Source organism: Osmerus mordax, chromosome 16, assembly GCF_038355195.1.
Source record: "Osmerus mordax isolate fOsmMor3 chromosome 16, fOsmMor3.pri, whole genome shotgun sequence".
NCBI classification, from domain to species: Eukaryota; Metazoa; Chordata; class Actinopteri; order Osmeriformes; family Osmeridae; genus Osmerus; species Osmerus mordax.
In genome coordinates, this window is record NC_090065.1 from 892,615 (window position 1) to 913,919 (window position 21,305).

Sequence of the window (21,305 nt, forward strand, 5' to 3'; positions counted from 1 at the left end):
GATGACGACAGTACTTCAGTCGTAGAGTTTTAATGTATTTTTTTTAGATAACAGCTCAAATCTCGCCGCTGCTGATAGCTAACTTTCTGATATTCACTGTTGTTTTGAGGGCATCTAGAGAGATGGCGGCCGTCCTGCTTCGGGTTTTGGAACGGCCAGAGTTGAATAAAATCCCGAAGGCGGCTCAGAACAAGCTAGAGAAGTTCCTTACCGACGTGCAGAATGAAAACGACTCGCTCAAGATCCAGCATGAGCGGTTCAAGGCGGACTGTGGTAAATACGCACACTGCTGGACTGTGGTTGTAGCCTGCTAGCTAACTAGCGAGGAAGCTAGCTGTGTCAATTATTAGGATTACCTGCCTGTGAATGTTTAACATGTAAAAGTCATACAAAAGTCACACTGCGGTAGAATGCTCCGTTATTAGCTCTCGCTAAGTTAGCGTTATTGAGGGTAAGGTAGCTAGCTCTTGCTAAGTTAGCACCATTGAGTGTAAGCTAGCTCTTGCTAAGTTAGTGTCATTTAGTTGGACAACTTCAGCTAACTAGCGTGCCACCTGCTCGTCCGCGTCTCCGTGTCTACAGAGCAACAGTACTTCGACGTTGAGAAGCGGTTGTCGGAGAGTCTGGAGCAGATTGTGGCTCACACGCGGGACGTCCAGACCCTGAAGGAGCAGAACCGAATACTCAGTAAGTCCGCGAGATAGCCGTCAGCTTCATGTTGGAGTGTGTATGTGAGCTGTGTATGTCGGAGTGTTTTGCGCAATGTCGGAGTATTAAGGCCAGATCTCGGTGTCTTAGTGAGTTCTAAGTGTTTGTGTCTGCAGGTGAGGAGCTAAGTAGTTTGAAAGGTGTTGATGTGGAACCAGTCGAGGAGAAACCAGCGGTGCAGGTGAGACCCTCTACCGTCTGTCTCTGTGTGTGTCTCTCTCGCTCTCTCTCTGTGTCTAGCATGTACTGTGTGTCCTAGACCAGGGCCAGTCTAAGGTGTGTGTGTGTGTGTTTCAGACGAAGGCCAGGTATGAGATCGAGGCAGAGAGGAGGGAGTTGGCTCGTCTGCTGGAGAAGAAGAGTCAGGAGGTGGAGAACCTTTCTGGTGAGTCCTGAGGTGTGTGTGTGAGACCTGAGGAGTGTGTGTGTGTGAAACCTGAGGTGTGTGTGTGTGAGAGACTTGTGGTGTGTGTGTGTGTGTGTGTGTACATGTTAATGTATTTGTCAGACCCAAACCTGCTTATTGCACACTTTCAGGGCTGCTGGTAACTGTGTGTGTGTGTGTTCTCTCCAGAGGATGTGAAGCGTCTGAATGACAAGCTGCAGGAGACCAACTCAGCCAAGGTGGAGCTTCAGCTCAGACTGGATGAGATCCAGTCCGCTGAGGTCTCCATCCAGGTGAGCCTGCACACACACACACACACACACACAGAAAACACACTCCAAACACAAGCACGCACCCCTCTGACGTGTATGCCGTGTGTGTGTGTGTGTGTGCAGCACCGTGAGAAGCGTGTGGAGCAGGAGAAGGAGCTTCTGCAGACTCAGAGCTCCTGGCTGAGCTCCGAGCTGCAGAACAAGACCGACCAGCTGCTGGCCATCTCCAGGGAGACCGGCGGACAGTTGCTGGAGCTACGCTGCAGCCTGGAGACCAGCCAGAAGCAGGTAACCCTCCCGGCCAATCACACTGCTGCTCCCTGGTGTGGGAGGGGTTCATCAATATGAATATCTTTTAATAATAAATAAATAATGCATTCTATGATGCATTATAATCCTATGATGTATTCGTGTAACAGAAGCTTTCATTCAGAGTGACATATGGGGGGGTTTAAACCTCCGAGCTCTTGATCTGCTGTCAGATGCTCTAATCACTAAGCTGTGCTCCAGGTGACCAGGCTGAAGGGGGAGGTGTCGAGCCTGCAGCAGAGCAGTGAGGCCCATCAGAAGAGAGCTGAAGACCTGCTCACCAAACTCAAGGAGGTTGGAACACAACCTCTCTGATCATCACCCTACACCAGACCCAGTCTCTGCAACGCTGCTGTTGGAAACTAAATCCTTCTATTGCTCTTCCTCCCTCTCTCTCCCCCTCCCTCCCTCTCTCCCACATCTCTCCCCCCCTCCATCTCTCCTCCAGTGTAAGGATCAGCAGAGTGTGATGGAGGAGAAGTTTAATAATGAGCTCAACTCCCACATCAAGCTCTCCAACCTCTACAAGGTCAGTCCGAACTGTGTATCTGTCTGTGTGTGTGTGTATCTGTGTGTGTGTGTGTATCTGTGTGTGTAATGCCCCTGTGTCCTGCAGACTGCAGCGTCAGACTCGGAGAAGAAGAACGAAGAGCTGGGCAGAGCTGTGGAGGAGCTGAGCACACTGCTGAAGCAGTCAGGAGACGGTGAGACCAGTCAGTCGCTCAGAGAGTCGGTCGCTCAGAGAGTCGGTCGCTCAGAGAGTCGGTCGCTCAGAGAGTCGGTCGCTCAGAGAGTCGGTCGCTCAGAGAGTCGGTCGCTCAGAGAGTCGCTCGCTCAGAGAGTCGCTCGCTCAGAGAGTCGCTCGCTCAGAGAGTCGCTCGCTCAGAGAGTCGCTCGCTCAGAGAGTCGCTCGCTCAGAGAGTCGCTCGCTCAGAGAGTCGCTCGCTCAGAGAGTCACTCGCTCAGAGAGTCACTCGCTCAGAGAGTCACTCGCTCAAAGATTGTGACTGAGTGAGAGTCAATCAGTTATGGAGTCAGATAGTGTGGTGTCCTTAAGTGTTGTTGTTGCGTTTGGCTGATTTCATTGTCATGGTTACCGCTGGCAGCCAATAAGGTGCTGGAGAAGAAGCTGTCGGAGGTGGAGGAGCTGAAGGAGAGGAGGGAGGCGGAGCTTCAGGAGGAGATCAGGAAGATGGAGATGGAGGTGGAGAACGCCAACATCAGAGCTTCAGACAAGAGCAGGAGTAAGAAACGCTCGCTCACACACTCACACATGAGAACCTGTGACGAGCGCAGGAGTAAGTGTGTGTGTTTGTTAATGTGTGTGTAGATGTCCCAACCCTGACTGAGGAGGAGCTAGACTCCATGTGTCCTACAGCTGCAGCCGTAGCCAAGATCGTCAAACCTGGCATGAAGTTCATGGAGGTGAGCTCAGCAGCCTGGGACTTTTCTAGAAGCTCTGGAGAATACTTCTGGAATGAAGGGGTTTAGTTTAGTTGAGAGTTTAAGTGTTAAAATGAAGAAAAAATACATTCTTTTTTGGGATGTTAATGACCACATCACTTTCCTCTCCTTCCTTCTCCCTCCCTCCACCCTCCCTCCCCCCCCCCCAAGTTGTATAATGCGTTTGTGGCGGCGCAGGACCAGCTGCAGCAGGAGCAGCAGGAGAGCAGGCGTGTGAGCCGCGTGCTGGATGACATCGTGCTGGAGGTGGAGTCTAAAGCGCCCGTGCTGCGACGCCAACGGGAGGAGTACGAGAACATGAGGATCTCCATGAGCGCGCTCTGCACCAAGCTGGAGCAGGCCCGAGGGGTGAGGAGGGGAGGGAGCAGGCCCGAGGGGTGAGGAGGGGAGGGAGCAGGTCCGAGGGGTGAGGAGGGGAGGAGGAGGGAGGGTCTGGAGCAGGCCCGAGGGGTGAGGAGGGGAGGATGGAGGGTCTGGAGCAGGCCCGAGAGGTGAGGAGGGGAGGAGGGAGGGTGTAGAAAGAGGAGCAGGCCCGAGGGGAGGAGGGAGGGTGTAGAAAGAGGAGCAGGCCCGAGGGGAGGAGGGAGGGTGTAGAGAGTGAAGGAGGGAGGGTGTAGAGAGTGAAGGAGGGAGGGTGTAGAGAGTGAAGGAGAGAGGGTGTAGAGAGTGAAGGAGGGAGGGTGTAGAGAGTGAAGGAGGGAGGGTGTAGAGAGTGAAGGAGGGAGGGTGTAGAGAGTGAAGGAGGGAGGGTGTAGAGTGAAGGAGGGAGGGTGTAGAGAGTGAAGGAGGGAGGGTGTAGAGAGGGGAGCAGGCCCGAGGGGGGAGGGTGTAGAGAGAATGAGGAGAGAAGAGGATGTGAATCTGACAGTCGTGTGTGTGTGTGCGTGCAGGAGATCCACCAGCTGCAGAAGGAGAGGGAGGAGGCTAGGCAGCGTTGCTCCACCCTGGAGAGAGAGCACCAGAGGACCCGGGGGCAGCTGGAGGACACCTGTCAGCAGGTAGCACATCTAACCCTGCCTAACCTTAAATTAAATACACCCTAACATAATACAGCATTTACTTTGGTTGAGGGTTTGTTACTGACTGATCTTCTTCTTTTGTGTCTGCATCATCTCTCCCTCCTCTCTATCCCTCTCCTACTATCTATCTTTCTATCTCTGTCTGTTTCTCTCCCTCTCCACCCCCCTCCCAGGTACGTGTTCTCCTTGTGGAGCTGGAGGAATCCCGCGGCAACCAGGTCGTCAGAGACGACGGCAGCTCAGCAGCCATCACCAGCAGCTCTGAGGTCATCAGCCCGCGCCGATCCGGAGTCATCAGCCCGCGCCTGCTGGAGTTCCGCAGCGTGGAGGAGCTGCAGCAGCAGAACCAGAGCATTCTGGGAAGGCTGAGGGAGCTGGAGGAGCAGAGAGACGGAGAGCTGACCCTCGCCACCTCCAAACGGTAGCAGCATGCTAACAGTCACACCTCCACACAGTAGCAGCATGCTAGCAGTCACACCTCCACACGTAGCAGCATGCTAACAGTCACACCTCCACACGTAGCAGCATGCTAGCAGTCACACCTCCACACGTAGCAGCATGCTAGCAGTCACACCTCCACACAGTAGCAGCATGCTAGCAGTCACACCTCCACACGTAGCAGCATGCTAACACCTGTGTGTGTGTGTAGTGTGGAGGAGCTGCAGAGTTCCCTCCAGCAGGCCCAGGAGGAGGTACAGCGTCTGCAGGAGCAGAGCAGCCAGCACAAGCAGCTGGCCGACTCCTCCACCCGCCAGAGGGACATGTACAGCATCCTTCTGTCCCAGACCACTGGCCTCAGCCTGCCCCAGCTAGGCCCCGCCGCTGCAGAGGCCCTGCCCTCTACTGGCCCCGCCCTGGGCCGCCCCGCTGGCCCCGCCCCCGCCACTCGCTCCACCCCCGTCAGAGCAGCCGCTGCCGAGTCAGCGCAGACCACACAGGCTAAAGCTGCCCTGAAGCAGGTCTGGCACACACACACACACACACACACACACCTTCACACACACACCTTCACACACACACACACACACACACACCTTCACACACACACACACACCTTCACACACACACACACCTTCACACACACACACACACACTCTCACACCTTCACACACACACACACTCTCACACCTTCACACACACACACACCTTCACACACACACACACACACACCTTCACACTCACACACACACCTTCACACACACACACCTTCACACACACCACACACACACACACATGCTCACTGTGTGTGTGTGTGTGCACGTGGGGTAAGTAACCCTCCCTCCCCACAGCTGAACGATGCGTTCACCACCTACAAGAAGGAGAAGGCTGAGAACGACCGCATGCTGAGCGAGGCCAACGACCGGCTCCAGCTGCAGCTGTCTCAGCTGCGCTCCCAGAAGGCCAAGCTCTCCTCCCAGCTGGAGTTCAACTCAAAAAGGTAATTAGCTAGCTAACTTGAGATGGGAAGTAACAAGTACATAGTAAAAAAGTGAAGAAAAATACAAAGGGTGAATTATTATTATTTTTAATTTTTTTACAAAAGTACAAAAAAAGTTTTGCATCATTGATGAGGACTGTACTGTACTGTGCTCTGCCTTACTCTACTCTGTTTTATGTGTGTGTGTCTGCATGCGTGTGTGTGTGTGTCAGGTATGAGATGCTGCAGGAGACCGTGAGCGCCTACCGCAGGCAGATGGCTGCGCTGCAGGAGCAGAGCCACAAGATGGCTGCCACAGAGCAGAGCCACGAGCAGATCATACACACCCTCACACAGGACCTCCGTGCTGCCAACGAGAAGCTGGCACTGGCTGAGGTGAGGAGGGGGGTACAGGGGGACGGGGGGGGGACAGGGACAGAGAGAGGGCTGGGGAGATGGACAGCATGAATTGGAAAACATTGAGTTTGGTGACAGATTCTGACCCCAGACCCTCCCTGCCCCCCCCAGGTGCGTGTGGAGAGCCTGCAGAAGGAGAAGACCCTGCTGAAACAGGCGGAGGGGCGTCTGGTCCAGGAGAAGGAGGCCATGCTGGCAGAGCAGCGCAACCAGAACCTGCTGCTCACCAACCTCAAGTCCATACAGGTACATACACACACTATGCTACACGCGCACACACACTATGCTACACACACACACCACAAGTTGATAAAGGTACACATTCTGCGTTAAGCACACTCACACACATTCACAAACTTGCGCTAACCCTCATTTTTTGTGTGCGTGCGTGTGTGTGCGTGCGTGTGTAGCTGACCATGGAGCGTGCAGACGCAGAGTCTTGCCACCGGCTGCACAGCCAGATCCAGCGCCTGGAGACCGAGCTCAGCCTGCTGAAGACCAAGCTGGACCAGGAGCTGGAGCAGAGACACGCTCTGGGGCGGAGTCATGATGTAGGAACACACACACACACTGGGGCGGAGTCATGATGTAGGAACACACACACACACTGGGGCGGAGTCATGATGTAGGAACACACACACACACTGGGGCGGAGTCATGATGTAGGAACACACACACACACACACTGGGGCGGAGTCATGATGTAGGAACACACACACTGTTTTGTGGATTGTTTGACACCCCCCCCCCCCTTCCCATAGGCCCAGCTCATGGAGGCTAAGAAGCAGTTGGAGACCCAGAATGCACTGCACCAGAAGACCAAGGACCTGCTGAAGACCACAGAACAGCAGGTCTCTGCCCTCAAGCTGCAGCTCAGCCAATCAGAGGCCTCCGCCCAGACCCCCGCCCCGGGACAGGGCAGGGGGGCTGGCAGAGCGCCCGTCAGAGGTGAGGAGCTGAACTGCAGGGAGGAGGGAGGGGGGAGATGTGTGTGTGTATATGTATATATATCTATATATACCCTACCCCCGTTCTTGCATAACTGTGTGTGTGTGTGTGTGTGTGTGTGTGTGTGTGTGTGTGTGTGTGTGTGTGTGTGTGTGTGTGTGTGTGTGTGTGTGTGTGTGTGTGTGTGTGTGTGTGTGTGTGTGTGTGTGTGTGTGTGTGTGTGTGTGTGTGTGTGTGTGTGTGTGTGTGTGTGTGTGTGTGTGTGTGTGTGTGTGCAGCTCCAGGTCCAGCTGCCCAGGCCCCAGCAGGACTGCAGACTGTGGCCCAGGTCCAGACTAAGGTAGGAGGACACATCTGGTGGTTCAATCAAGTACTCATCAACGATGCAAACCTTTTTTAGGAAACAGTTTTTTCAACATTTCAAAACGTTTTTTTTCAAATTCTACCTTTCGAAACCTATTTTCAAAGAGATTATTTTTAGAAAATATGTTTCAACCTTTTAGTTAGTGACTGGCTGGTGACCCTTGATTGGCTGTTTGAGGAATGACCTCTGATTGGCTGACTGCATCTCTGCCCCTCTCCCTGGTTGGCTGCAGGTGCGGCAGCTGGAGCGGGAGGTGGAGGAGGTGCGTGGGCGCCTGCGGCAGGAGGAGGAGCAGAGCGGGGAGCTGAAGGAACGTCTCCAGAACGCCTCCACCAACGTGGAGCAGTACCGCAGCCTGGTGCTCTCCCTGGAGGAGAACCTCAACACGGAGAAGCAGGTGGGCCCGGAGACACACACTTCCTGTGGAACCTGACCACGGCAGGAAGTGCTCTCTCCTCCTCTCCTTCTTTGATCCTCTGTTCATCTCTCCTCTTCTCCTTCCCCTCGTCTCATCCATCCTCTCCAGGCTCGTATCCCAGTCGAGACTCGTCTGAAGGAGGCACAGGAAGTGACACGCCAGCTGGAGAGGAAGCTCCTGGAGGCGGAGAAAGAGAAACAGGAAGTGGAGGAGGAGAAGAGGAAGGCTGTGGGGAACGTGGAGAAAGAGGTAGAACAGAAGGAGGAGAGGAGGAGGAGGCTAAAATGTTTTCCTTTTGGTGTTCAGAGAGCTGGTTTGTGATGAATCTCTCCCCCAGGTGTCAGAGCTGACGCAGAGGGTGAAGAGCATGCAGGCTGACCTGCAGGGGGCGCTGGAGAGGGCGTCTGCTGCCGTCACCCAGGAACAGAAGGCCACTCAGGACAGCGTGCAGCAGGTAACACACCCCTACTGATACTACACACACCATGCCAGATACACACACCATGCCAGATACACACATCCTGCTACACTCATGACTCCCTCCCCCCCAGGCGCGCCTGGCGTCCGAGGCCCAGAGTAAGTACGAGCGGGAGCTGATGCTGCACGCGTCTGACGTGGAGGCGCTGCAGGCGGCCAAGCGGCAGAGCCAGCAGGGGGCGGCAGAGCGGCGCCTGCTGGAGGACAGAGCCCAGAAGGCCTCAGCTCAGCTGCAGGAGGGACGCAACGCCTGGACGCTGCAGGAGAAGAAGATCAAGGTGGGGGAGGGGAGGGGGGAGGGGAGGAGAGGAGGAGGAGGAGGGGAGGGAGAGGAGAGGGGAGGGAGAGGGGAGGGAGGGAGAGAGAGGAGGAGGGGAGGGAGAGGAGAGGGGAGAGGGGAGGGAGGGAGAGAGAGGAGGAGGGGAGGGAGAGGAGAGGGGAGGGAGAGGGGAGGGAGGGAGAGGGGAGGGAGGGAGAGAGAGGAGGAGGGGGGGAGGAGGGAGAGAGAGGAGGAGGGGAGGAGGAAGAGAGGGGGGGGAGGGGAGGAGGGAGAGAGAGGAGGAGGAGGGGGGGGAGGGGAGGAGGGAGAGAGGAGGGGAGGATGGTGGAGGGGGAACTCAGCAGAAGTAACAGGTTTATTTGAATCAGTCATAAAAGTGTCTGCCAAATGTTAAACCAATGACCTGCCTGGCCCCTCCCCCTGCAGGAGGATCTGTCCAATCAGGAGCGGCGAGTGCAGGAGCTGCAGAAGCAGAACAGCCTCCTGCACCAGCAGCTGGAGGAGCTGGGAGCCAAGATGGCCGCCGCCGTCAAACAGTCGCAGGCCCAGCATGGAGCCAGCCACGCCGGCCTTGCTCTGTCGCCCTCTGAGGAGGGGAAGAGCTTGCAGCAGGTGCTGGACATCCTCAGGTGAGAGGAACACCTGCCTTCCCCTGACCACCCAGCTGGCACAGGGAAACCTAGACACACACATACGCGTGTGTGTGATGCCCTGTGTGTGTGTGTGTCAGGTTTGTGCGCAGGCAGCAGGAGATTGCGGAGGCGAGGGTGGAGGTGGCGGAGGGGGAGGCCTTGCGCTTCAAGCAGCAGCTGGAGATGCAGCACACAGACACCAAGGAGCTGCAGGACAGCCTCAACACTGAGAGACTCAAGATGCAGGTCAGGACACACACACTCATACACACACACACACACACGCACACACACACATTGCAGTACCTGACCCTGTGTGTGTCCAGGCCACAGCGAAGACCCTGGCCCAGCAGGATGAGAAGATGAGGAGGATGGAGAGCGTCAATGTCCTGGCCGACACCAACAAGATGCTGAAGCAGGAGCGAGAGAGACTGGAGCAGGAGCTGCAGCAGACACAGGCCAAGGTAGCACAACTACCAGCTGCTAAACCAACCTGCTACCTAGCTAACCAGACAGCTAACTAACTAGCTACATAGCCGGGCCCCACCTTGATAGGAAAACAAACCTGTGTGTTTGTGTTAGGTGCGTAAGCTGGAGGCTGACATCAGTCCCATCCAGAAGTCCAACTCTGACCTGAGTGAGAAGAACAGAATGCTGCTGGCCGAGAAGAAGCTCCTGGACGACGACCTCAAACACTGGAAGACCCGCTCACAGGTGTGTGTGAGAGAGAGTCTGTAACCTGTCTCACAGGTGTGTGTGTGTGAGAGAGTCTGTAACCCGTCTCACAGGTGTGTGTGAGAGAGTCTGTAACCCGTCTGTTTGAGTGTGTGTGTGTGTGTGAAGCTGGTTGTATTAGTGTCTGTGTGTGTGTGTGTAACGGTGTGCATTCTCCTCTAAGCAACTGCTGAGCCAGCAGAAGGACAGTGACCAGGAAGAAAACAGGAAGTTGAGCTCGGAGCGAGAGGCCCAGCTGAAGCGCATCCAGCAGCTCTCTGAAGAGACGGCCCGCCTCAAGGCAGAGCTCGCCAGGTAGGAGCCAAAATGGATGCCCAGTTTCACTTCAGCTAATGTCCCGCCAGTGGACAGCAATGCAACTGGAGCTGCTTTAGAGCCAATATGGATGCCCGGATGTATAATTTTAACCAGCAAAATCCTAAACTTCTGGTCCTTGATGTACTTCTTAAATGAACCACTTCAGCTTAATGTATAAAAGGTATTCTAGTGTGACGACGGTTGTTGTGGTGGTCCAGGTCTGCTGCTGCGGTGACCTCGGGCCAGGGCCAGGCCCAGGCCCTGAGGGAGAGCGCGGCCAAGCTGACCTCGGAGAGAGACGCGCTGAAGAAAGACCTGCAGGCCAGGACCAACGACATCCTGGAGAAGAACAAGACCATCACACAGGTCAAGAAGATCGGCCGGAGATACAAGACCCAGTATGATGAGCTCAAGGTCCTACACGATAAGGTGTGTGTGTGTTTGAGAGCGATAGCAGAACCTGCCTGCTAGTGTGTGTATTCATTGAGTTTGTGCAGAGATGGATGAACAGACAGTTGCAGACAGGACGATGGAAAGAGAAACAAGCCGAGTGTTTCTGTCTCCCAGAGAAACAAGCCGAGTGTTTCTGTCTCTCAGAGAAACAAGCCGAGTGTTTCTGTCTCCCAGAGAAACAAGCCGAGTGTTTCTGTCTCCCAGAGAAACAAGCCGAGTGTTTCTGTCTCCCAGAGAAACAAGCCGAGTGTTTCTGTCTCCCAGAGAAACAAGCCGAGTGTTTCTGTCTCCCAGAGAAACAAGCCGAGTGTTTCTGTCTCTCAGAGAAACAAGCCGAGTGTTTCTGTCTCCCAGAGAAACAAGCCGAGTGTTTCTGTCTCCCAGAGAAACAAGCCGAGTGTTTCTGTCTCTCAGAGAAACAAGCCGAGTGTTTCTGTCTCCCAGATGCTGGAGGAGAAGGCCGCCCGGCCAGCCCCGAGCAAGGACTCCCAGGAGGAGGAGAAGAAGGAGAAGGAGGCGCAGCTGGAGCTGAGCAGGGCCAAGGAGGAGGCGCGAGCAGCCAAAGAGGAGGCGCAGCAGAAAGCAGAGCAGCTCCAGCAAGCACAGAAGGAGGCGCAGCAGAGCAAGGAGCAGCTGCAGGGTGCCCAGAAGGAGGCGCAGCAGAAAGGGGACCAGCTCCAGAGTGTCCAGAAGGAGGTGCAGCAGAAATCCGAACATCTCCTGCAGGCCCAAAAGGATGCGCAGCAGAGCAAGGAGCAGCTGCAGGGTGCCCAGAAGGAGGCGCAGCAGAAAGGGGAGCTGGCTCTGCAGGCCCAGAAGGAGGCGCAGCAAAGCAAGGAGCAGTTGCAAGCCCTGCAGAAGGAGAACAAGGCCACCAGAGACCAGCTGCAGCAGATCAAGGTACTGCCAGCTCCCTACGTAAACAGACTGAGATATTACATTTACATTTAGTCATTTAGCAGACACTCTTATCCAGAGCGACTTACAGTAAGTACAGGGATATTCCCCCGAGGCAAGTAGGGTGAAGTGCCTTGCCCTAGGACACAACGGCATTTAAGCATGGCCAGGAATCGAACCAGCAACCTTCGGATTAATAGCCCGTTTCCCTAACCGCTCAGCCATCTGACCCCCATATTAGGGTTTGTTTGCGTTTTATTAGTATTGATCTGTGGTCCTGAACTTGGTTTAACTAGTTTCTGATTGTAGTTGTAGCCCAGGTCCTAATCCCAGTCCTAATCTGAGTCATAGTACCTGTTGTAATCCTGGCTCTAATCCCAGTCCTAATCTGAGTCCATATCCCTGTCCTAATCCCAGGACCAGGTCCAGCAAAACAAGGAGCAGCACCAGCAGAGCCAGGTCTCCTCAGCCCAGGAAGTCTCCGGCCTAAATGCCTCTCTCAGCCATTCACAGGCCAAGATCGCTGATCTTGAGGGACAGCTGGACAGTCTGCAGAAGGTAGAGATGCGTACACACACACACACTCACTCTCATATATTTTCACACCAGGCACAAATTCACAAAGATTCACAACATCCGGTCTCTCAATCCCCTCTCTCTCCCTCCTCCTCCCCATCTCTCCTTCCCCCTTCAGTCCATCACCGAGAGAGAAGCTGAGGTCCGTCAGCTACAGGAACGACTGAACCAGGCTAACCAGGCTAGCCAAGCTAACCAGCAGGCTAACCAGCAAGCTAACCCGGCTAGCCAGCCCCCCCAAGCCAGTGAGGAGGTGCTGGAGGAGCTGTCTCGGCTGAGGCAGGAGGTGAGGGAGAGGAGCAGCCAGCAGGAGGAACTGAGGCAGCAGCTAGCTGACAAGGAGGACAAGACCAAGAAGGTGTTCATCGGAGCCAAGCAGAAGATCAACCAGCTCAACAGTGAGGGACACACACATGCACACACACATGCACACGTGCACACGCACACACGTGCATACACACAGTGTGGACTGAATTCCCCCCTGAAGTCCCCGCAAGGACAGACAAAACTATGTGCGTGTGTGTGTGTGTGTGTAGGTGCCAACGAGCAGCTGGTGAAGGAGAAGGAGGATCTGAAGGGTGTGAAGGAGGAGCTGGAGGTCAGGATGAACGCTCTCAAGTCGCAGTACGAGGGACGCCTGCAGAGACAGGAACGAGACCTCAGAGAGCTGCGAGAACACGCACACACACACCCTCACACACACCCTCACGTGCTGGGAGAGCAGAGGGAGGAGCCTCAGGAACAGGTGAGGGTCTGTCCATGACCACATGACCACACAAAGGAAACAACACCTGTGTTTACCTCTCTCTCTCTCTCTCTCTCTCTCTCACACACACAACCTCCCTCTCCTCCTGTGCAGGTACAGGACCAGCAGAGAGCCCTGGAGCCAAGGCATGTCTCTCTGAAGACCCCAGCTAGCGACAGGGGAAGGTAGGCCCTAGTACACTACAAGTAGTGTTATTAATATACTTTAAGGAAGTACTTCTAGGAAGAAAATATGGGATTGCAACTTCCTTTTCTTCTCCTCATCCTCTCTCTTTTCTTCTCTCTTTTGTTCTCTGCTTCTCCCTCCCTCGCTCGCTCACCCTACCTCCTCTCCTCTCTCACACCCACCCTCCCCTCCTCTCTCACACCCACCCTCCCCTCCTCTCTCACACCCACCCTCCTCTCCTCTCTCACACCCTACCTCCCCTCCTCTCTCACACCCACCCTCCCCTCCTCTCTCACACCCACCCTCCTCTCCTCTCTCACACCCTACCTCCCCTCCTCTCTCACACCCACCCTCCCCTCCTCTCTCACACCCACCCTCCCCTCCTCTCTCACACCCACCCTCCTCTCTTCTCCCCTCTCCCTCCCTCAGCTCCTGTTCATCAGACCCGCCCACAGCCAACATCAGACCCACCTCCGTAGGGGGCGGAGCCCAGGCTAAGCCCGCCCCCTCCCCTGGCAACAAGCCCACCCCCCGGGCCAGCATCCGGCCCATGGTCACTCCGGCAACCATCTCTATGCCGACCCCCACTGCCACGGTGATGCCGACCACGCAGGCTGAGAGTCAGGAGGGTGAGATGAGGGTTATTATGGGATGGGAGGGGCATGAGTCAGGGAGGGTTAGGGTTAGGTGAGGGAGTCAGGTGGCTGAGCGGTGAGGGAATCGGGCTAGTAATCCGAAGGTTGCCAGTTCGATTCCCGGTCATGCCAACTGACGTTGTGTCCTTGGGCAAGGCACTTCACCCTACTTGCCTCGGGGGAATGTCCCTGTACTTACTGTAAGTCGCTCTGGATAAGAGCGTCTGCTAAATGACTAAAATGTTAAATGTAAATGAGTTATACTGGTTTTGGACTCCTTATGTCTGTCTGTCTTTGTGTGTGTGTAGTGTTCAGCAGTGCCAGCAGCTCTGTGCGTTCCACCAGTCCCAGTGTCCAGACCTCACAACAGCCAATCAGCTCGCTCGCTCAGAGCCAGGCCACGGCATTCGTCCAGCCCACCCAACAACAGACCAATCAGGAGGCAGCTGCTGGAAGTGAGGCGGGGCCTAGCAGCCAGGTGGAAAGGCCGTCGACATCATCCGCTGTGATTAGTCCAGGAGGAGGAGGGGCGGGGCCTAAGCGTACCAGGGAGGTGGGGCCTGAGAGCTCAGACACACCCCCAGATGATCCTGACCAACCACCATCCACCAAGAAAATACGTATCATACAGAGAATGGGCCTGGAGGTACACACACACACACACACACAGACACACACACACAGACAGGGTTAGAAACACAGATAGTATTATTGTATAATGCATACTTTTTTTTTTTTTTTGTATAATAGGATGTTTATTACTATTTTATTTTCATTTTTATCTTATTCTATTTTATTTTAGCTTATCATAGATGTAATCTATGTTCTTAGTACTTATATGTTATGTTATGCTAGGTTGCTTGCGTTGTCTTGTCCCAAGAATTTCAGTGCCCAGTCTGAGCTTGTGTTGTTCTGTGCACCTGACAATGAAACTTGAAACTGAAAGATAGATACTGTACAATATACCCGTGTGCGTGTGTGTGTGTGTGTTGCAGGACGACATTGAGGAGGGGTCAGATGGAGAGATGGAGGACCCCGCAGACCAGAGCTCTCCAGACCACAGCCAGGTACTGAGACTGGGTGTTTCTAACCCTGTGTGTTTCTAATCCTGTGTGTGTGTTTCTAACCCTGTGTGTTTCTAATCCTGTGTGTGTGTTTCTAATCCTGTGTGTTTCTAATCCTGTGTGTTTCTAATCCTGTGTGTGTGTTTCTAATCCTGTGTGTTTCTAATCCTGTGTGTGTGTGTTTCTAACCTGTGTGTGTGTGTTCTAGGAGCTGCCTGAGGAGGGCTTCCCAGTGCTGGCTGAGGAAGAGGAAGATGAAGAGGGGGGCGTTTCCCAGTCTGTCCCCTGTGACCATGTGACCCACCAGGAAGAGGCGGAGGAACCACAGCATGATGTCATCGTCATCGACACAGACAGCGAGAGTCGTGAGGAGGAGGAGGAGGAGGACGCAGAGAGGGTGAGGAGGGGGACGCAGAGAGGGGGAGGAGGAGGACGCAGAGAGGGGGAGGAGGGGGAGGAGGGGAGGACGCAGAGAGGGGGATGAGGGGGAGGGCTGGAGGACGCAGAGAGGGAGAGGAGTGGGAGGAGGACGCAGAGAGGGAGAGGAGGAGGAGGACGCAGAGAGGGGGAGGAGGAGGAGGACGCAGAGAGGGTGAGGAGGAGGAGGACGCAGAGAGGGGGAGGGGGAGGAGGACGCAGAGAGGGTGAGGAGGAGGAGGACGCAGAGAGGGTGAGGAGGAGGAGGACGCAGAGAGGGTGAGGAGGGTGAGGACGCAGAGAGGGGGAGGGGGAGGAGGACGCAGAGAGGGTGAGATGGGGGAGGACGCAGAGAGGGTGAGATGGGGGAGGACGCAGAGAGGGGGAGGGGGAGGAGGACGCAGAGAGGGTGAGGAGGAGGAGGACGCAGAGAGGGTGAGGAGGGGGAGGACGCAGAGAGGGTGAGATGGGGGAGGGGACGCAGAGAGGCGGAGGAGGGGGATGCAGAGAGGGGGAGGACGCAGAGAGGGGGGGGAGGGGGAGGGGGGAAGGTAGCGAAACCTTCTGGAAACTGCATTTTCATGGTTACTGCAGGAGGACCTGAGAGAATCTATAAACTCAATAAATATGCTTTACATGTCAATATGGTATTAGCAGTCAAGTGTCATCATTTAGCTGGTGATATATCTGTGTAGGCACACACACACACACACCAGAGATTCTACTTAAAGCTAAAGTGTGTGTTTGTGTGTGTGTGTGTCCCAGTATGAGGAGGAGGATGGAGAGGAGGTGGATGGAGGAGAGCAGGAGGAGGGAGAGATGGGAGCAGAGGAGAGCACTCAGGGGAGTGGAGAAACGTACGGAGGAGAGGAGGAGGAGGAGGAGGCGGGGCCAGACATGTCTGAGGACAACGAGGAGAGCCTGGGAGCCTCTGACTCCGTCCACAGACAGGCCGACGCCCACAGCGGTGAGGGCTCCCTGGTTGCCGTGGAAACGGTCGTACACACCCACAGACGCACTTGAAACGCGCGGGCCCGTCTGTGTAGGATGGGTTTTTAGGTTTGTTGGTTTTATATGTGAATCTGAAACTAATTCTGTCTGTCTCTTGGTGTGTGTGTGTGTGTGTGTGTGTGTGTGTACATCTCTGTGTGTGTACAGGGGATGGCAGCAGCAGCACATCTGGGTCCGTCCCACCAGTTGACCCTCCCAGACTCTCTCAGCTGCACCCCCCCACTCCCTCCCCCTCCCTGGAGCCCCGCCTACCCCCTCGCCTCCCCCAGTCCCCCCGCCGGCCACCCCTGCCCCCCCGCCTCTACATCCAGCCCCCTGAGCTGGGGCCCCCACACACTCAGGTAACACACACACTCAGGTAAAACACACACACACTCAGGTAAAACACACACACACTCAGGTAAAACACACACACACTCAGGTAACACACACACACACACTCAGGTAACACACACACACTCAGGTAACACACACACACGTCTGTAGAGAGAGGTGTCTTTATTGTTGCTAATGTTGTTGTTGTTGTACAGAGGCAGCAGGCGGCGTCTCGACGCCAGTCAGTGGGACGAGGTCCCCAGCTCACTCCTGGGATAGGCAGCATGGTGAGACCTGGGGGAGGGTGGGGCGGAGTCCCTGAGGGAGGGTGGGGCGGAGTCCCTGAGGGAGGGTGGGGCGGAGTCCCTGAGGGAGGGTGGGGTGGAGTCCCTGAGGGAGGGGGGAGTGTGACTGGGAGTCAGAATCTGCATTCTCATAACATTGACCACCACACGATGTGCTCTCCTCCCCCAGCAACACTTCTTTGATGATGATGACAGGATGGTTCCCAGCACCCCCACCCTGGTGGTGCCACATCGCACAGACGGCTTTGCTGAGGCCATACAGTAAGCACACACACACACGTTCTCCATACTCTACTTTATAATATACTTGTGAGAACATGGATGAGGAGGATCTGTGTGTGTGTGTGTGTAGTTCCCCGCAGGTAGCAGGGGTCCCCAGGTTCAGGTTTGGGCCTCCTGATGACATCATGCAGCAGGCTAGCTCCTCCCACTCTGACCTGGGACAGCTGGCCTCCCAAGGAGGTAACGTTCACATGTACACACACGCACACACACCTATACACACACACACACACACACACCTATACACACACACACACACACACACCTATACACACACACACACACACACACACACCTATACACGCACACACACACCTATACACGCACACACACACCTATACACGCACACACACACCTATACACGCACACACTCCTATACATATATATGGTGTTTCGGCCTTTGTCAATTACGCCCCAAAACTATGGAACAAATTACCCATAAATATTAGGGAAGCTAACACTCTAGACATTTTTAAAAGACAGCTTAAAACCTACCTTTTTACCGAAGCATTTAAGTAATTTTATCTCAAAAGGGTTTTCCTACTTTTTAAAGTTGTTTTCTCTCTTGAACAGAGATCTTATTGGGATTTTTATTATTGTTTGAATTATTTATCACTTGTATCATTGTTTTTATTGATTTTATGTAAAGCACCTTGAGCTACAATTCTTGTATGAAATGTGCTATATAAATAAAGTCTTACTTACTTACTTACTATACAGAGAGGAGGAGAACAGAGAATCCTAAAACAGTAGAGTCCTCTTTAACTACTCATCAATGATGCAAACTCTTTTTTCACCTTTTTTTCAGAATGTTCTTTGTCTTCCAATTTTAAAACCCTTTTTTTTTATCAACCATTTTCTACCCCCAAAAAAATATAAAGCTTTTGAGAAAAAATATTTGTGACACTTTTTAACAATATATATTTTAACGTTTGTGTGTGTGTGTGTGTGTGCAGGTCTGGGCATGTACGAGAGTCCTCTCTTCCTGGCAGCTCATGACGAGGAGGCAGGTGGGCGCAGCGTCCCGACCACGCCCCTCCAGGTGGCTGCCCCAGGTAACCCTCGAGCGCTGGCCACGCCTCTTCCTGCTTCCCCATCTCCCTGCCCTCTGGAAGCCTCATGTTCAGTGTTTCTCTCTTCCCCCCCCCCCCCCCCCCCCCCCCCCTTCCTAGTTACCATGTTTACAGAGTCGCACCCCTCTGACACATCCGACATGGCCTCCCAGTCCGTTCCCATGGTAACCACCTCCACCGGGGGGCTGGCGGTGCCGGGAGACGACGGAGATGAGGTCTTCATGGAGGGAGAGAGTGAAGGGTGAGGAGGGGAGGGAAGAGGGCAGGAGGAGGAGGGGGGGGAGGAGGAGGAGAGGGGGGAGGAGGAGGAGGAGGGAGGGGAGGGGGGGGAGGAGGAGAGGGGGGAGGGGAGGAGGAGGAGGAGGGAGGGGAGGGGGGGGGAGGGGAGAAGAGGGGAGGGGAGAAGAGGGGAGGGAAGAGGAGGGGAGGAGGAGGAGGGAGGGGAGGGAAAAGAAACAGACAAAGGGGAGTGAAAGTCATTGGAGATGTCCTAACTTTGTGTGTGTGTGTGTGTGTGGGGGTGCAGCACCAGTGGGGAGGCCTCCTTGGAGAGCCAGGGAGATCTGGACTCTGCTGCCCAGCCTGATGATGCCAGCCAGCCCTCCACCAGCCAGGAGCCTGGTCAGTACACTAACACTCTCTCTCACTCACTCACTCACACACACACACACACACACACACACACTCTCTCTCTCTGTTGACGGTGTGTGTTCTCTGTCTCCAGACACCAGCAGTGGGTCCCAGCCACGGTCGTCAGGGCGACCTCTGACCCAGCTCCCCCCCCGACAGGGAGCCAGGGGAGGCCGCACCCTCATACGCAGAGGTACACACACACACTCACACACACAGTACACAAAACCATAGAGACCCAGGTAGTATAGAAGCATGTTTATTAGGATGAGAACACAAGAACATGCTTGTAAAGCAGATACACAGTAGAATGCGTGTTATGTTAGCATGTTGCGTATGAACATCAGCTGAACACGGAGGACTACAGCTAGCTGAGTAAATCATGACCATGACACACTCCCTCTCCTCCTTCTCTTCTCCTCCCTCCAGGTGTAGGGTTTGCCAGAGCAGGAAGAGGCCCCTTCGGACGAGGGAACCTCCGCTAGTGATGTCATCATTCTGCGCCCCCACCCTCTAGATCATCATGTGTTGCCCCCACCCTCTAGAATATGGAAGAACAACAATGATGTTTGTTCTGTGGCTTTTCTATCCCGCTAATAATAATACGTTCTTTCAAAAATCGTTAAATTTTAGTTGTATTTGTATTCAGTTTGAGGAGTAATCGTTTAGTTGGTTCAGTTTTGCTAATAAACTTGAGAGAGAGAGAGAGAGAGGTCATGGTCGTTCCTGCTGCTGGTTGCAGTTCCTGTGTGTCCACAGGGGGCGCTCTAGGGACACTTCAGCCAACTGGATACGGAGTTCTGGTTCTGACGGGTTGCCCCGGCAACACCCCTTGTGGGGGGCTTCACCAGAGACAGCAGGTCGCCTGAGATCTTGATGTTGAAGAACAGAGCTGGGGGGGGGAGAGGGAGGGGGGGGGGAGGGGGAGGGGGGGGGGGAGGGGGAGAGGGGGGGGGGGAGGGAGGGAGCGGGGAGAGAGGGAGGGGGAGGGGGAGGGGTGGGGAGAGAGGGAGGGGGAGGGGGAGAGGGGGGGGAGAGGGAGGGGGGGGGGGGGCAGAGAGAGAGAGAGGGGGAGAGAGGGAGGGAGGGGGGAGAGAGGGAGGGGGAGGGGGAGAGGGAGGGGAGAGAGAGGGAGGGAGGGGGGAGAGAGGGAGGGGGAGGGAGGGAGGGGGGGGGAGAGAGGGAGGGGGAGAGAGAGGAGGTCTTATGACATTTGTTTTTTAAAAATCAGTCTCAAATGAGATGTTTTAGAAAGAGACAGGAAGTGATTAGGAGAGACAGGAAGTCATCAGGAGACAGGAAGCTGTCATCATTGTGCTTACGCCCAGAGAAGAGGAAGTAGTCGTATCCGTCGGGCTTCTTGGGGTTGGGCACACTGAGGGCAGAGGTGACGGGGGCAGGAAGTCCCTTCAGAGACACCTGGATGTTGATCTCCAGACTCAGGCAACCCTCTGACCACAACAACAACATCAACAGGACCTCTAATTTAACCAGGTATGGCTAATTGACTCAAAGATGTAAATAAGCTATGCACAAGCTCGAAAAATATATAAACTTGGGATATATTTTATTTCACTGCAACAGGCCTCACTTGCATAGTAAGTTTGTTATTTACTATTTTATTCTTAAGAGTTTCTAAGAGGCCAGACTAGGGCTTAGAGTGGAGCGTTCAGTAAAACACTTGTAGTGCCTGACTGCTGTCCTGCCTGTATGCTCTGTTTGAACATTGCTTTGGATGAAAGCATCCACTAGAAACGCTACTGTAACCAACTGGGCAAGTAGTTATGACATCATCATTACCCGTCTGCCGGGTGGTGCGGCTCCTGGCAGGGGACTTCCAGTTGCAGGAGGGACCACTTCCTGTGGGGAAGGAGAACTTCTGCATTTTACCCCCTGAGGGGCAGAGAGAGGGGAGGAGGGAGAGAGTGAAGGATGAGATGGACATGAACACACACACACACGATCCAGCGTCTAGGACAGGGCGGTGTCGTGGTCATGTGACTTCCATATGGTCATGTGACGTGCCCCCCTCACCCTTCTTGAAGAAGTAGACGGCCTCTGGTCTCCTCTTGGTGGCTGGGACGGCCAGAGCAGCTGTGATGCTGCCTGTCAGACCTGAGAAGCCTGACGACAGAGGCTGGGGGTAGCCTGGCTCGACCACCCCATCATCCAGCCTCCAGTACTGATCCCCCTGGAGGGGGGAAGAGGAGGGGGGAATAGGAGGGGAGAGGCAGAGGGAGAAAGGGATGGGAGGAGGAGGAGGAGAGGGCAGGAAGAGTATAGAGGAGAGGGAGTGGAGGACATTCATGTCATAATTTATGAACACATCATTATTTATGACATCAGAAATTCTTATCTCTAGTGTGGTCCTACCTTGATGACATAGGTATTGCCCTTGCAGTTGCAGCGCGTGAACACAGTGTCGATGGGAGAGGGAAGACCCAGGTTGTCAGAGATGCTGCGAGCTGGACCCGCCCTCCTGTTGCTCGGGTCCAGCAGCCAGAAGAACTCACCTGGGGGTCAGAGGTCAGCGGTCAGGGCTTTACCTGGAGAGAATTCTACATACAGAATACA

At 54.7% G+C, this 21,305-nt stretch overlaps 1 protein-coding gene across 2 annotated transcripts; it reads left to right on the plus strand.

Annotated features, from left to right (window-relative positions):
* The first annotated feature begins 90 nt into the window (after positions 1-90).
* On the plus strand, positions 91-19,432 carry LOC136959470 (nucleoprotein TPR-like). 2 transcript variants are annotated; one of them, XM_067253807.1, is made up of 50 exons: positions 91-273; positions 583-687; positions 825-889; positions 1,006-1,093; positions 1,283-1,386; positions 1,489-1,653; positions 1,876-1,968; positions 2,123-2,203; positions 2,291-2,378; positions 2,781-2,918; positions 3,005-3,099; positions 3,289-3,486; positions 4,029-4,136; positions 4,331-4,578; positions 4,807-5,116; positions 5,447-5,595; positions 5,808-5,970; positions 6,103-6,237; positions 6,402-6,542; positions 6,753-6,939; positions 7,218-7,279; positions 7,536-7,700; positions 7,830-7,970; positions 8,059-8,175; positions 8,273-8,476; positions 8,905-9,107; positions 9,209-9,356; positions 9,437-9,574; positions 9,693-9,824; positions 10,009-10,139; positions 10,361-10,571; positions 11,040-11,495; positions 11,910-12,050; positions 12,187-12,466; positions 12,605-12,813; positions 12,928-12,998; positions 13,429-13,628; positions 13,943-14,280; positions 14,630-14,701; positions 14,907-15,095; positions 15,881-16,082; positions 16,274-16,467; positions 16,657-16,728; positions 16,916-17,007; positions 17,099-17,208; positions 17,985-18,083; positions 18,201-18,342; positions 18,628-18,722; positions 18,826-18,924; positions 19,161-19,432. In XM_067253807.1, the coding sequence occupies exons 1-50, from the start codon at positions 123-125 to the stop codon at positions 19,214-19,216; spliced, it is 7,581 nt and encodes a 2,526-aa protein (XP_067109908.1). In that variant the 5' UTR covers positions 91-122; the 3' UTR covers positions 19,217-19,432. The 2 variants fall into 2 exon arrangements, with proteins under 2 accessions (XP_067109908.1, XP_067109909.1); XM_067253808.1 differs by having other exon boundaries at positions 7,230-7,279.
* Positions 19,433-21,305: the final 1,873 nt, after the last annotated feature.